The 15,063-nt window shown below is 50.2% G+C and overlaps 9 protein-coding genes across 9 annotated transcripts; 7 read left to right on the top strand and 2 right to left on the bottom strand.

Annotated features, from left to right (window-relative positions):
• Positions 1–51: 51 nt before the first annotated feature.
• Positions 52–750, top strand: N7473_009254 (uncharacterized protein; the record flags this gene model as incomplete). The annotated part of the gene is made up of 1 exon (XM_057155193.1): positions 52–750. The coding sequence occupies one exon, from the start codon at positions 52–54 to the stop codon at positions 748–750; it is 699 nt and encodes a 232-aa protein (XP_057006323.1).
• Positions 751–1,011: 261 nt separating this feature from the next.
• Positions 1,012–1,653, top strand: N7473_009253 (uncharacterized protein; the record flags this gene model as incomplete). The annotated part of the gene is made up of 1 exon (XM_057155192.1): positions 1,012–1,653. The coding sequence occupies one exon, from the start codon at positions 1,012–1,014 to the stop codon at positions 1,651–1,653; it is 642 nt and encodes a 213-aa protein (XP_057006322.1).
• A 10-nt stretch (positions 1,654–1,663) lies between these two features.
• On the top strand, positions 1,664–2,421 carry N7473_009252 (uncharacterized protein; the record flags this gene model as incomplete). Its single annotated transcript, XM_057155191.1, has 3 exons — positions 1,664–1,983; positions 2,051–2,265; positions 2,330–2,421. The coding sequence occupies 3 exons, from the start codon at positions 1,664–1,666 to the stop codon at positions 2,419–2,421; spliced, it is 627 nt and encodes a 208-aa protein (XP_057006321.1).
• A 712-nt stretch (positions 2,422–3,133) lies between these two features.
• Positions 3,134–4,799, top strand: N7473_009251 (esterase-like/phytase family protein; the record flags this gene model as incomplete). Its single annotated transcript, XM_057155190.1, has 3 exons — positions 3,134–3,396; positions 3,460–4,661; positions 4,711–4,799. The coding sequence occupies 3 exons, from the start codon at positions 3,134–3,136 to the stop codon at positions 4,797–4,799; spliced, it is 1,554 nt and encodes a 517-aa protein (XP_057006320.1).
• Positions 4,800–5,015: 216 nt separating this feature from the next.
• Positions 5,016–6,479, bottom strand: N7473_009250 (uncharacterized protein; the record flags this gene model as incomplete). Its single annotated transcript, XM_057155189.1, has 4 exons — positions 5,016–5,053; positions 5,154–5,257; positions 5,332–6,349; positions 6,425–6,479. The coding sequence occupies 4 exons, from the start codon at positions 6,477–6,479 to the stop codon at positions 5,016–5,018; spliced, it is 1,215 nt and encodes a 404-aa protein (XP_057006319.1).
• A 1,248-nt stretch (positions 6,480–7,727) lies between these two features.
• On the top strand, positions 7,728–9,354 carry N7473_009249 (MDR family MFS transporter; the record flags this gene model as incomplete). Its single annotated transcript, XM_057155188.1, has 2 exons — positions 7,728–8,316; positions 8,378–9,354. The coding sequence occupies 2 exons, from the start codon at positions 7,728–7,730 to the stop codon at positions 9,352–9,354; spliced, it is 1,566 nt and encodes a 521-aa protein (XP_057006318.1).
• A 433-nt stretch (positions 9,355–9,787) lies between these two features.
• N7473_009248 (uncharacterized protein) lies at positions 9,788–11,273 on the top strand (the record flags this gene model as incomplete). Its single annotated transcript, XM_057155187.1, has 2 exons — positions 9,788–9,802; positions 9,858–11,273. The coding sequence occupies 2 exons, from the start codon at positions 9,788–9,790 to the stop codon at positions 11,271–11,273; spliced, it is 1,431 nt and encodes a 476-aa protein (XP_057006317.1).
• Positions 11,274–11,427: 154 nt separating this feature from the next.
• N7473_009247 (MIF4G domain-containing protein) lies at positions 11,428–14,105 on the bottom strand (the record flags this gene model as incomplete). Its single annotated transcript, XM_057155186.1, has 2 exons — positions 11,428–12,602; positions 12,656–14,105. The coding sequence occupies 2 exons, from the start codon at positions 14,103–14,105 to the stop codon at positions 11,428–11,430; spliced, it is 2,625 nt and encodes an 874-aa protein (XP_057006316.1).
• A 251-nt stretch (positions 14,106–14,356) lies between these two features.
• On the top strand, positions 14,357–14,860 carry N7473_009246 (signal recognition particle 14 kDa protein; the record flags this gene model as incomplete). Its single annotated transcript, XM_057155185.1, has 2 exons — positions 14,357–14,383; positions 14,492–14,860. The coding sequence occupies 2 exons, from the start codon at positions 14,357–14,359 to the stop codon at positions 14,858–14,860; spliced, it is 396 nt and encodes a 131-aa protein (XP_057006315.1).
• Positions 14,861–15,063: the final 203 nt, after the last annotated feature.

Below are 15,063 nucleotides of genomic sequence, written 5' to 3'. Positions count from 1 at the left end.
CAGCACATCGAACACTCCGAGGATACATTGACTCGCTCGACTTGATACACCATGTCAGAAGAGCTACCTATGGAAAGAACATCCTCTTCTGATCAGTCAAACAAGCCAGCAGATCCTCTTGGGCTTTCTCCCTGCTCGCCGTCCAGCACCGCAGCAGGTCACGTCACAGACAGCAGCAGTCATAGCGTGAATGACTCAGGACCATCCACACCCACGCATGAGAATCTCCCAGAAAACATGTCATACACGGCCGAGATTCGGCCACTACGGCCATATGCTATCGAGGAACCGGATGACGAACCGGGTTATGACCCGGAACCTGTTATGCAGTGGAGGCAGTTACCATGCCTCCCAGATTGCTTTGAGCGGTGGCAGCGCGAGCTGATCGATCGCATCGATGATATGGACGACAAGTTTGTGACAAGTCCAAGCGCCAAGCCTTCACCAAGTCCAAAGAGAGGTCAAAAGCGAAAGCTTATTGGTTCTGGCGATTTCCCCATGGGATCTCACCGATCCAAGTCCAAGGCTAAGCTAGATGATCCTGCATTACCTATCAATGGCCTGAGTCCAAAGAGACGCCGAAGACGCAGCAAGATACCGGAGGATAATGCCAAACATCCTCACACTGTCTCTCTACATGATTTCCGTGACACCCGAGTTAACGAGAGTTCAAGTTCAGACTTTCTATCGAGCAGTAGTATCGACACTGCGAATGAGTCTGCCTTGGTTGATGAGATGGACATTGATTGAGATCTCATATGTTTGCCTTTGCAAAATACAAACGGCTCAGACGGCTCAGACGCTGCATTTGGTGGTTCCGAACTGCCCAGAGAACCGATGGCATGACGTCATCTGTATCTCATGGCCACCTTGAAGTTTTGTCTGTCTCCCAGACTTGAGATCTGTCAAGCTTGCTGCTTTCAAATTCCTACTTTTATGAAATCGCCTGTTGCTAATCTATCAGCATTGACCGATTTTAAGTCATCCTGACCAAGCAACTGGGCCGTCATCATGGCTCGCACATCCTCTCGCCAGGCCGCTCAGAAGGCCAAAGAAGCCATTTCCACAACGAGTGAAACAGGTGGCAAAGTGAATGCGGGCGCAAAGCGCAAAGCTCGGGAGCAAAAAGCCCCCGAGCCTAAGAAGGAGAAGAGGGAAGAAAAACCAGAGCAGCCGGTGCAGCCAGAGAAGGACAAGAAGGCTGAGAAGCCACAAGAACTAGAACAAGAGATTGAAAAAGAAAGGCCTCAACAACCGGAGAAAGAAACAGCTGCAGAAACGGAGGTGGATGGGATCCCCAAGAAAAGCCCCAAGAAAGAAGAGACAGAGGAAGCTCCTTCCGCAGCTCCTGCTCCAACTCCTCAGCAAGGGACTAACCTCGAGCCAAGTATCGAGTCTGGTATTCGCAAGTCTGAAGAGCGGGAGGAGAAAGTCCCATCCAATCTTCTTGAAAAGGGCATCATTTACTTCTTCTACCGGCCACGCGTGAACATTGAGGATCCCCAAGGAGTGGAAGACGTCTCTCGCAGCTTCTTCGTGCTGCGTCCAACCCCGCTAGGCGCTGAACTTGATTCAGGACAGGGATCGGTGGATAAAGATGCCCGATGCCGTCTCATGATACTCCCGAAGAAAAAAGTTTCCCACTTCGGGTAGAGAGCGAGACATGGGTTTCGTCGAGAAGGCTAACCAGTCGGTGAAAGATCTACAAGAAAAGTTCATCGCTGGCTCAACGTATCAGACCTCTACTCGTGGCGAGCGTCACATTGAAGAGGCTCGCCCGTACGCGGAGGGCGTCTATGCAATCACGTCTACTCGACGGGCGTCTCACCTAGCCTACATACTGACTATCCCTTCCGAGATTGGCGAGATCCAAGAGAACTTTGGTCTCTATCGGCGTGGTAGTTTCATCGTCCAGTCTAAGAACCCAAAGTTTCCCGGTCCATCGTTTGCCAGGTTGCCCAAGGATCCTGAATATCCCGCATCGTGAGTGCCGATCTAAGACAAACCCCCCGATTTGGAAGATCTTCAGGATAACTAACTTTGTTAACAGTGTTATGGAGAAATTCGATGATCTCCGATGGGTGCCTCTGCAACCTGAGTTCATCGAATATCCGAATGCCCAGTTTTTGATGATCGGCGAGGCGCAGGACTCTTTAGGCAAAGCCGCCTCAGCTCAAGGTGGAAACCAGTCACATGAGATCGAGCCGGGAGAGGAGCTGGAGAAGATGGAACATGAAAATGAGGATCGAGTGCACGCTCTAGAAGGTAAGACCGTGGAATAGAGTCCGAACACATTGACCTTGCATCAGCTGACTGGAATTGCCGCTAGGCGATACAACTATCTTCCGGGATCTGGGCTTGGATGCGAAGAAATATGCCGCCTTGCCGACGACTTGGGGCGTTGAGGAGAGTGGCGCTTGATTGTTGATAGGCAAAGGCACGACAAGCTCCACGTGGGATGGGTCAGCTTCCAGTCTTTCTAGAAGTATTTCTTCATTTTCTTGGAATATTAAATTTCTTCCTTGTTTAGTACTGAAGGATCAAGGATCCAACTAATCTAGCAAGGGGCCTAGTCCTGTCCCACATTACTTAGCTAACGCGATTTCTTGAAAATCTTCCTCTTCCATCATTGTGTAATTTCTGACATCGTATTCAATCCGATCTAGAGTACGGAGTAACACGAGCGGAAATCCTCGAATTCAAGTCGCTGACTGGAGATCGGTTGGGAGTATAGTTCCCTTGGCATAATCGTGGAGGCTACGCAGGCCGACGAAGGCAGGGATTGGCACTTTTCCCCTGCATGCGCATCGTCCCCTTCTCCACAAGACCAATCCTCCGCACCAACCAGGAGAAATGCAAATCTCTGCGATTAACCAGCTGGGAAGATTGATAACCGACACTCCACGATCCTTCTTGGCGTGGTAGGCATCGATCAGCGAATGACGATCGTCATTCCTTGCACGTTGAATGGTCCATTCTCTAGTCCCGGTCTAGCGTCGTTGCACGCCACGCAGCGGGCTGGGCATGCGACTTCAGACTCGCAAAGTGCCGACGACTAGATAAAGGCGCGTGCTACCTCCTTGATTATGCGGGTGGAGAAGAAAGTAGCGGCTTTAGTCATTGTTTATACGATATGAAGTCAACTCTGGGACTTGCGCTGCTGGCTTCGGTCGCAAGCGCTAAGTACAATGTTGTCAACCAGACTACTTGTGCCGGCACTACCTACGAGTATACCGGGCTAGTCGGATATGGTTTCGTTCCGTCCACCGCGACGGACAAGTATGGTGATACGATCGGTGGTATTGGCAGCTCTATTGCTATCGATCAATCGTCGTGGCGCAAGTCAGACGATGATGTTTACTCGGGAACATTGTATACAATCCCGGATCGTGGATGGTGAGGACTCTCTGCCTTGTACTAACCAAAGCCAATGTGCAGAATAACTAACTACCATCCCAGGAACACCAATGGAACTCTCAACTTCCAATCGCGCATTCACAAGTTTGCCATGACCTTCAAGCCGGCTCGCCATGCTTCGGCCAAGAGCCCTTCAGACCCCAACCTGCGCCTGAAGTATCTCGATACCATTCTTTTGACCGGCCCTGATGGCAAGCCCACCACTGGCCTGGATGCCGATGCTACTGGCAATGCTTCATACCCCGGCTTCCCGCCTCTGCCAGCGGCGACCTACACCGGCGATGGCTTCGGTGGCTCCGGCAAGGGCGACAAGAGAATTTCCATCGACGCAGAGGGTCTGGCTCTCGCAAATGACGGCGGCTTCTGGGTATCTGACGAGTACGGCCCATACGTCTACAAGTTCAGTGCTTCCGGCCGCATGGAGCTTGCAATCCAGCCTCCTCAGGCCTACTTGCCTCGCCGGAACGGCACTCTCAGCTTCAGTGCCAACTCTCCACCACTGTACAACCCGTCTGAGGTGCCTAACCCTGAAGACACCGATTCTGGTCGTGACAACAACCAGGGTTTCGAGGGACTCACTATTTCCCCCGATGGAAAGACCCTCTACACTCTGATCCAAAGCTCGCTTGATCAGGAGGGTGGCCCTAAGAAGCAAAATCGTGCACCAGCTCGCTTGCTTGCGTACGATATCTCTGGCAAAACGCCCCAGTACATCCACGAGTGGGTTGTGACGCTGCCAAAATACAATGACTACACCTCGAGTGACGCGAGCAAGGCAACCAAGGTCGCCTCGCAATCGGAGATCCACCAACTTCCCAACGGTGACTTCCTCGTTCTCACCCGGGACTCAGGCTTCGGCCATGGACAAGCCGAGTCTCGATCTGTGTATAGACAGGCAGATGTATTCTCTGTGCTGAACAGTAATAGCTCTGTCACTGATTTCAAGGGACAGAGTGATTACGACACCGCTACTGGTGCTATTGCTTCGTCAAAGGGTGTCTTGAAGGATGGCATCACCCCCGCGGAATACTGTTCATTCCTGGACTTCAATGTCAACTCGGAACTGGCCAAGTTCCGTCTGCACAATGGCGGAGCTCAGGATCAATACTTGCTGAACGAGAAGTGGGAGAGTCTGGCTCTTGTCCCCGTAAAGCCGTCTCAAGATGGCGTTCACCACAAGCCCGGCCGTGAGCAGGAGTACTTCTTGTTCAGCATGAGCGATAATGACTTTATTACTCAAAATGGTTAGTCATTCAATATTCCAGTATCTGCTTCTTACTAACTCTTTAACAGGACACATGAACTCTGGCAAGTTCTCTTATAAGGACGCGTCGGGCTACGATCTGGATTCACAGACCCTGGTCTTCAAGGTTAAGTTCTAGAATATAGGACCCGATACTTCCAGAATCACTGATTGCTGTTCCCGCCAGAGACTGTTTTATCATTTGGGACCTGTATATAGCTATACTTAATAAACATCTGTCGAGATAACATTTGCTAGACATCAATCGTTTCTTAAAATCTGAATAACATCAGAAGAATCGTGAGGTTTTAAATCCCCCACGCCAGGATTCCAAACACTACTCCGATGATGCTTATTAGACTTGGTACTTGATAATAATGGCCAGCACTCTCGCTGACACCACGACTGAGACAGTCATATTCTTCCTCGCTGCCATAAGAGCCGACGGACTTTGTTAGGCGATGTATTCTCCACAAATTGTAAAAAGGCGTACAATTGAAATGTGATCTATTCGATGGTGTGATGCTGAATCCACCCAGAACTGAAGGGGTAGTTGTGCCATTAGTCAATCCATTCTGTTGGGCCACAAATGTGTCACTGTATACAAATCAGCATTAGTCCTTAAAGTTCTTTCTAAACAGAAGGCGGATCGGTTCTCAAAGCGCACGTACAAGAATGGATTAGCAACGATAGTCTCGGAGATACGAATGTACGAGACATTGGTTGGCCAGTACCAAGTCTGGATATTATTTCCCTGCTCATCTACCCCATACATGGAAGAAAGGTTGAGCCCTGGGCTAAGAACGACATCGAGCATGAAACCGCCGGTCCAGTTCACAGCCTTGGCTGGAAGACGAAGCGTCACCACGTTTGAATACGCTGCTTCTGAAACTGACAGCATTCTAAGATCATCAAAGGGGAGGTAGATCTGTGAGATGTTCCCGGTAGGCATGATTGTCACAACTTCGGCTGTGAGTGATTCCAATTTCGGGCTGCGCTCCAATCCTGTCAACCCTGACAACCGGAGAGATTCCAGCGACATCTCTGTGGTTGATGAGCCACCCAGGATCACTGTCGTATTCGAAAATACTTCCAGTGAATACGCCGATTGGAAACCAACTGTCACGTACCTCACATTTGGTAGTGTTCCAAGTATAGCCTCACCCGTGATATTCAGTGGATTGTTAAATAGGCTGTCGACCGAGTCTATGAGAGTATCACCGATCCACAACCCAGTGGTATTACTTAATTTCGTATGGCGTAGGGTGGTGAGACTTCTACCCTCGAGATGGATATAATCGACATACTCTAGACTGGTGATGTCCAAATATGTCAAGTCGGAACACCGTGTTCCTATCCAGAATGAGCCCGAGACGATGCTCAAATTTGGTGCGGTAAAATTGTTCACGTTACAGGCTTTATCGTCATCTCCTCCGAAGATCACCGACCCTCCAACTTTTAGCAAGGTCGAACTGGAGACTGTGAATGTATTGCCACCGTCGCCAGCCTCGTGGTTGATACTCCCGTTGATGAACTCGATACCATCGAGCTTGATGTGTACTGAACTGACATTCTGGGGGAATGGACCGATGGTTAAATTTCCTGTGATGATTGGACAATTTTGTCGTAGGGTTTCGGCGTCACTTTCGGATTTGACTGAGACTGCGGTGCAATTCACGGCCAGGGCGCCTATGAAAGGAACTGTGAGCATGAAATTGAGAAGATACTGATGCCCAAAAGTCAAAAAGTGAAGGCTTTACTCACTTGTAGTGAACAGAATAAGCCCCAGGAGCGCCTTTTGATTGACTTGCCAGATCATATTTGCAGATTCTTGAGCAAGTTTATTCCCCAAAATCAAACCAAGCATGATTCTCTTCCGGGTTCATTCGTAGTTTATAATACTTAAGCATAACCTCAGCCCCTGATGCCATTCTGGGCATCACGTCCCTTTCCAGCCATGAGCTGACGACTCTTTTGAGGCATTAGCTCAAGGCTAAACTCGAATCGACTAGCCATCACATCGCCTAGTGCCTAGTCTCCTGACTCTATTGGATAACAGACTCACGGTCGGCGTTCCCGACCGGTTAGGGCTGGGCGAGCCTGTTGAACAGCCTCAAACTATACTATCACCTAATTGATCTAATGTTCAGCCCTGTCGTAAATAATATTTCAAGATAGCACTGGCCTGGATCATGTCTGAGAATTGACTTTAATATCCCGACATATTTTCGCCGCTATCTTAATTTCGACACCCTGCGACGCAGCCCATGGCAAAGTGCTTCCATCGCCCATCTTCTACAGAACCCACCGTGACCCTATCGACTGTTGCTTGACCCTGACCAGTGAGGCAGGATAGGTTAAGATCTGCGGAGCCCAGTGGTATCCAGAACTCGAGAGTACTGCAGAGCCTGATAAGTATCAGCCACAGGAAGCCAGCGCGTATTCACACTCCAGTGTGGCGCAGATGTTAGCACCAATCAAGGATGATGATATCTCGAGGTTGCGTAAGCTCTCCTCTTCTCCTTGAGTGCCAGGTTTCCAAACGTGCATGGAGAACTGGTTTAACATTGGTATGTCCTGGAACGAGCGCTGCTAGAGGCTATCTCGAAACATGAGCTTTATAGAGAGCACAAAGAAGCACAAACCTGTGTGAATATATAGCAATGAAAAAAGAAAGAGAAAGAAGGGAGAGCTGGATGGGCAAGAACAACCTTAACAGATGCACTGGAGCCTCAGGCATCAACATTGAGATCCGATGGACTAAGTGTTCATGATGTGCAGCAATGTAAAGCTGTTTATTGCATCACACTATTACCATAACAGTATTTCCCCGGACATAACCACCCCGGACATAATCATTACCTTCCCCCGGACTTTAGGAATTCTAGATTCCAGAAGCCATCCGAATGGCAAACCCCAGCTCTCTTGGCATACGGCAAGTGGTCCCGAGTGGGGAAGGGTCTAGTTATTTTTTGTGCCAATAACCATCATAGGAAAGTATCTTCTCAAAAAGTTAACAAAATCACAGGGAAAAAAAAGACAATCCATCCTCAAGATCAGAGATACAATGACAGAAACTATAGAGCCCACGGCTGAAGAAAAGGCCACATCAAACGATGTTGAACGGCTCGATACTCAAGCTTCAGTCTATCAGCCTCCTCCAATGGGAGCATGGCAGCGACGACTTATTGTTCTCTCACTCTGCTTGTCCCTTTTCCTGGGTGCACTCGATATTACCATCATCTCGACTGCTCTTCCCAGCATTGCAGCGCATCTAAATGTGACTTCTCGAGAATATGCATGGATTGGAAGTGGCTATACCTTGGCTACGACGGCGTCAACTCCAGTCTGGGTCAAGATTTCCGATATCTTTGGCAGGAAGCCGGCTATTATGGCTGCGGTTACCATCTTTATGGTGGGCAGTCTTGTGGCCGCGTTGGCAAGCTCGAGTGTTTCGCTTCTTGCTGGGAGAGTTACGCAAGGATTGGGCGGTGGTGGATCAATCGTCCTTGTGACTGTTATCATTGGTGATATATTCGCCCTCGCCGATCGTGCGAAATACTATGGTATTACGGGAATTGCTTTCGCCATAGCTAGTGCCGTTGGTCCAGTTTTGGGTGGTGCGTTTACCGACGGAATCGGTTGGAGATGGTGCTGTAAGTTCTATTCAAGTGTGTGGTGATTATTCGTCAACCAAGCATGCTAATCATCAAGCAGTCTATATCAACCTACCATTTGACGGCATCGTTCTAGTGCTCCTTTACTTCAATCTCAACCTCAACATTGAGAAGGAGTCACTGACTGATGGGTTGTACAGCATTGACTGGATGGGCTTCCTTCTGATCATTGGAGGAACGATTTGCTTCCTCTACGGACTCGAAGCCGGCTCAAGTGGGCTTGTTGCCTGGAGCTCTGCCACGGTCATTTGTTTAATCGTTTTCGGTGCCCTCATCATGGCCTTATTCATGGTCTGGGAGGCCAAGTTTGCCAAAAATCCACTGATTCCATTCCGGATTTTCCAGAAACGAACATCCCTTGCCTCATTCACCGTTGCCTGTCTTCATTCATTCGTGTTCATCTCATTCGACTTTTTCCTACCCTTATATTACCAAGTGGTTCTTGGATTCAGACCGCTCATCTCGGGAGTCACTCTATTCGCCCTGATCATTCCCATGTCATTTTCGACGTTCTTCGGAGGTTTCTTTGTCAGAAAGACAGGGAAGTACATTCCTATGATATTCATCGGAACCAGCTTTTTCACACTGGGCACTGGTCTTTTTATCGACTTTGGAACCAGCATCTCCTGGCCTCGGATCATCGTCTTTGAAGTTGTTGCAGGCATGGGAGCCGGTCTATTGTTCCAAAGTCCTATGATTGCGTTACAGAGCCATCTTCGACAGGCTGATATAGCGGCGGCGATGTCGGCGTTCACCTTCCTACGAAATCTATTCACGTCAATTTCGATTGTGATAGGAACAGTTCTGATTCAACAGACCATTGGCAGTGGCAGCCTGACGACTGTAATCGACCACGGCAGTTCAGGCGCTGCGGACAGGAAGCAGTATGTCTTGGGACTGCGAAATATGTGGATCTTTTATACTTGTACAGCATCTGTTACAATTCTTGCCACTTTCTTCATCAAGTCGAAGCAAATGAAGAAAGCGGAAACCCAGGAAGACGGTTTGGACGTTTGATCTTAAGACAGACATTATGTTAGAAAGCTCTTACAGCTCTACTGCTTGCTTCTAGTTACTTGCAAAATAGTTCAATACAAATTCATGTTAGCGAACCACTTAACTTAGAAATCTTAAGACTGTTGGACTGTACTGATAGCGGTAGTAAACTAAATGGCTTTTTTGGCTTATCTTAGGCACACCCTCAATGCTTAGAATTCGTTCTGAATAGTATTCCTGCTGCCGCTTCTAAAATTCGAAATCGGTCTAGTTAATTGTACCCTAGGCGCTGAAACTGTTCTGTGCTACTAAGTATACTTAGTTCGGCGGGTGCTGTTCCTCTCCCCGCAATCTTCAATCTCCAATTTCTCCGACGCGCAACCCCAACCGAACCATTTCAATGCGCCCAAGACGCGCAACGTCGCGCTCCTCTATGGTGTCCACATTTAAATAAATGCCTCCGCCGGTGGTAAGGTCCGGAATCAACACGCGCTTCAAAGCTATGCTCATGATTAATCTTACAGACACCATCTCCCTTCCGCCTGTCCCGCCGCCAACCTCCGACGCGCCGCAGTGCCGGGCCCCAGTTTGCCAACTCGCCTCGGTTTCTCTTATCACAATCGACACCCCAAAAGGGCAGGAATAATATTGAGATTATCGATGATGACGATGCGCCGCCGTCGACTGCGCCTGTCACGCGCATCCCGGCTCAATCACGACATGAACCACGATGTACTGGTACTCAGCCGCGCCGGCGACAGGACGTGATTGAGGACTCGGATGACGACGAGTGGCTGGGCAATGCAGATACCCGTGACAACGGGGTCAATGAGTTGGCAGACGACTCCATTGATAGCTCTCCGCCTATTGACCCTGGTACACCCGGACCCTTGGACGCCGAGTTTGACGCGCTCTTCGCGCCAACTCGAGACGGTAACAAACGGCAGCGGCTCTCTGCAGGTGGGACTCAGAGTCAGGGCCAACATTTGCAACACACCATCGAGGAGAGACACTCATCCTCTCCCGAGCCGCAAGGCCCAACATTCGATGCCTTCCAAACGCCAGCCCCTCGGTTGGCACAGCGTCCAGCGGCGCAGGACGTGGGCACCCAAGCAACCCCAGGCACGTCCGTGAAGCCTTGGGCGCCACCGACAGGTACACCGGGGAGCACACAAACGCCATTTCGCAGTCGCCCACGATTTATGCTCTCAACGCAAAAGCCACGCAGCAGTCAACCCGCATTCAGAGCGGAGACACCAGCAGCAACCCAACCTACCTCGCCGCAGGAGAGACGTAAGCCTGCTTTTGTACTTCCTCGTTCACCCTCGCCTAATGCTGCTTTGGAGGATATACCAGCGCCGTTCTCACCTTCCTCGAGAACGCTCCATCGGCGCGGGAAAAATCGCTCTGGCGTTGCGGGCTATGCCCCCGGCGGTATGGCTGCCGAGGTGCGCAGTTGGATCCTTGAGATGGGATCTAAGCGTGAGCAAGTTCCCTTGAACGAGGCTGTTGGAACGCCGGGGGAACGTTCCCCGGATCTTGGTCGGTACCTCGTGGCTGCTCGCGTGCTCCAGGTCAGACCTGCAGTGCTGAGTAGCTCTGGCGCGCTCTCGTTTGTCAGAGCTGAGAAGGTGACCTTGGCACAGACTGAAGACGAGGAGGGGAAAGAGATTATTAATATAATGATCATGGGGCCTTCACGATCTAGACCTCAATCCCATGGAGACTCGCGGACCAATGCGCAGCGAACAGGGTTTATACATGAAGGGGATTTAGTGGGAATTCATCGGGGTCTCGCATGGCACGTCACGTTTGACGAGTATCAGGCCCTAGTCACTGCCAATGAACTACAGGCAGAACCACCTCAAGACGGTCAATTTAGCAATTTGGAGCAGTGGTTGATTGCTATGGAATGGGACCTTGTCGAGGAAGCCACCTAGCAGCGATACTAGTCACGCCTTATGTCCGAAATGAGCTATGCGCAACGAAACTGCTGATCGATATGTTCATCCGATGCGGCTATCACATTCATGTCTATGAAAAGGGGTATATTTAGATGAAAATCAAATCACAATGCCTTCAGACCCGCAATCATCACTCCTTAATGGCCTTGAGTGCATCCACAGCAACATTGCAGCCCCAGCGCACCAGCTTCTGCTCTTTCTCAGTGACAAGATCGGTCTTGGAGACGACTTTGCGAATGAAGTAGATCAGGCCCTTGGCAGCTTGGGGTGCTTCTTGGACACGCAAGAAGATCTGCATGAGAGACTCCTCGTCCTTGACATCGTCAGAGCTAGACTTGTTCTTCTTTTTGGATCCGTTCTTGGTCTTCTGTGACTGTTGGATAACACTGATGATCAAGAGCTCGACAAATGTCTTTGTCTTGGGCTGGAGATAAGGGAAATTGAGGTTCTTCAGGACGCCCAGCGTTAGGGTTCCATCAGCGATGAGCATGCCGTACATCTTGGCCAGATTGACCACAGCCTTCATGCTAACGCCGGTTTCTTCATCATCGGCATCGAACTCTGTTTCTTCCTCGTCTTCACCTTGTTCACCCATCCGCTTGAAGATATTCCAGAGAGCAAACGTGAATGACATCTTAAGACGGCGGCCCGACTCTCCGCAAAGACGTCGCGCAATCAGAGTGTAATAAGGGTTGTGAGCTTCTTCCTCCATCGCGCAATGCAGGAGAACACGAGGAATCTCGAATTCTTGCGCACGCTTTAGGCGAAGCTTGAGGAGTCGAACGTGGGCATCTTGGAAGTCGTTCGCGGACATGATAGCGACGAAGATTGAGCGACGCACATCCGTGTTCATACGGTGGGCCTTGGCCAGGTCTCCCAAATCTGGCTCGGCTTCACTGTCATCCTCCATAGCATCAGCATTCTTCATCTGCATATCGGACAGCTCTTGACGGGCAGAGACTAGAGGATCTTCCCTCCAGCTTGCACCGACGAGCCACCATTTGCCCTTCTTGGAGGAATCGTGAATATCAGAGCGGGTGATGTTGATGGGTTCTGATGCACGGATCACCCGAGAGTTGTTCAATGAGCCCAGAATCTTGCGCATCTTGGTAATGTGCTCCGAAGTGACGCTGGCGCCAATTCCAGACTTGACCCGATTGTTCTTGAGATCGGTGATAGTATCAATCATGAACTTGGTGCGGACCGAGAGATTTCCCTCACCGGCCTTGGCGATAGCGGGTTGAATCAGCAGGACAATGTCCTTTAGTGCGGATGGGTCGTCCTGGCGTAGTTGAGGACCAGCATCTGTTCACATGTTAGAGAAAGCTTGAATCAACACAATATAGGAAAGCACATACTCCGAATGATCTTGAGCAGGAGCTCCGTATTCGTTTCGGTAATTTCTTGCAGGAAAAGGCGGATGTAGTCGAACATCAAAGGGTGTCCAATGACATGGAAATTGTACAGCTGGCACAAGAGGGAGACAAGATTGATATACTCCTTGCCCTCAAACTTGCCACGTTCATCACCTCCTGCATCCATGGTTTCCACGACTTTCTGCACAATCTCAGCACCAAAGTCCATGCCCATAATCTTGTAGACCGCGGCAATGAAACCGGCATGCAGAACAATGAAAGTATCGTTAAGAACGGATCTCTCGCCAATGAGACCCATCAATAAACTGATTAGCGTAGAGGTAACATTTTGGCGGGGATGATCCCGATAGAGCTTCTCAAATTCCCCAAGGATAGACACCAGATTTGCCTCGGACAGCTTGTTCAGATGTCCCTGGGCCTGTCGGCGCAGTCGAGTAAGGGCTTCGCTCTCAGGATCTCCACGAGCTCGCAATGATGGCGGGATGTATTTTTGAGACGATGCTGTTTCAGTCTTGGGCACTGGTGCCACATACGGATTTTCGCGTTTCTTTGGCGGTGCTTCCTCTTCCTTGTCGAAACCGTCAAACTCGCTGTCCTCGGCATCGTCCTCTTCGCTCTCCGAACCAAAGATTTCATCGTCCAGGTTGTCCATATCTTCGTCACTGTCAAAATCCCCCTCCTCTTCGTCGTCATTTTCTTCCTCATTGTCCGAAGCTTGAGCCTGGCGCTGCAACGCCTTCTGTCTTTTGCTTTGGAGCCATTCATCGGCTTCCCGCTTGCGCTTTTTGCTATCATCCTCTGAGGCCTCGCCCAAGTCTCCCATCAAATCCTCTAAACCATCCTCAGCGAAGGCCTTGGGAAGCTTCTTTCCCTTCTTGAGACCGAGCTTCTTCTCCAGTGCAGCAATTTCAGCGTCATCCTGGGCTAGCTTGGATTTGACATTCTCGGAAATATGAGGGTCTCGTGCTGCGAGACTCTCGCTATCGCTGTCCTCGTAGCTCTCGTCGTCACCGGATTCCCCCTCATACTGGGAGGTATCGCTTTGGACCTCCTCGCTTACGGTGAGCGGCCTTTCCGGTTTAGTCGACGCTACTGACTTCGGGTTTGAGTGCGGCTTTTGGGTTGAACTTCGCTTGCTGTTCGGCACAGCTGGTGATTCGTCGCTGGAGGATTCTTCATTCAAGTCAAAGTCATCCTCCTCATCATCTTCTTCCTCTTCCTTCTTCGGCTGAGGTCGTCTTTGGAAGCTCTTCTTCACTGGCGCTGCTGCGGGCCTTCCCGACTTCTTATTGTTTCGCTCTGCTTGGCGGCGATCTTTCCGGTTCGCAGGTCCATTCCGCTGGCGCTTCTTGTCGCCATAGGTATCCCTAATTCCCAGCTCATCACGCAGTCCGCGCGGGAGGGAGGTCGTATTGTGCTGGGGACGCGGCATGGTGGTTGTCTACTAAGATTAATTGCGCCGTTCGATCGAAGAAGAGGCCGACAGCCTGGCGGTGAGCGAACTTTTTTCCATCTGCCCACATTTTCTGCCCGCCAAAACACAAGGCGGCGACCCACACACAGCGGAGTTTCGTCCCCCCACGACTCGGACGTTGCTGGCCGATTGCATCGCGAACTACGGAGTACTTCAGCTTGCACGATCGGTCAATTCTTGCGTGCCTTGCCATTTCATTCAATTTCAAGATGGCGCCACACTTGAGCAACGAGGAGGTAAGTCTTGGATATTCCGCTACTGAACTGTGTATTCCGCACACTCGGCCACGAGACCAACCTCTCGCAGTAGTGACATTGCTAATACCCTATTGCTATTGTTCCTAGTTCTTCTCATACCTCACCGACCTTCTCTCCAAGACTTCTCAAAAGGCTCGTGGCTCAGTCTACCTCTCCCAGAAGCCTCTCATCGACGGTGTCACCAACGCTCCGCCCTCCATCCTCATCCGTGCTACAGACGGCAACACCAATGCTCCAAACCCCAAATCCCAAAGCAAGGATGGCAAGATCACCAAGAAGGCTTCGTCAAAGGACAAGATCAAATTCTCTACGGTTGTGAAGGTCGATGATCTGGAAGCATTCTACACTCGTTATGCGGATGTTTGTAAGGCCGGTATGACTGGTTTGAAGAAGCGGGACCGCAGCAAGCGCAAGGCGAAGGGCAAGGGTGGGGCTGCAAAGGCTGCAAAGGCATAGATGTCATGATTCTCTTTGCTTTATTCGCAACGGTACTTAATGGCCGCGTGTGGTGTGATATCCGCCAACATGGCTCCGTTCATCTTGCATTTTCTGGCGTTTACTGGTGGCTTCATGTTCTAAAACCTTTGTGTTATGACCCTGTTACGAGCTTATTCTCAGGTGTACATAAGAGCTTTTTCCATACACTTGTGTAACACAAG

This window comes from Penicillium subrubescens (assembly GCF_028828155.1).
Source record: "Penicillium subrubescens strain IBT 31985 chromosome Unknown utg000006l_segment0_segment0, whole genome shotgun sequence".
Taxonomy (NCBI): domain Eukaryota; kingdom Fungi; phylum Ascomycota; class Eurotiomycetes; order Eurotiales; family Aspergillaceae; genus Penicillium; species Penicillium subrubescens.
Note: the sequence above shows the minus strand (reverse complement) of the source record. Positions and strands in the feature narration are given on the sequence as shown.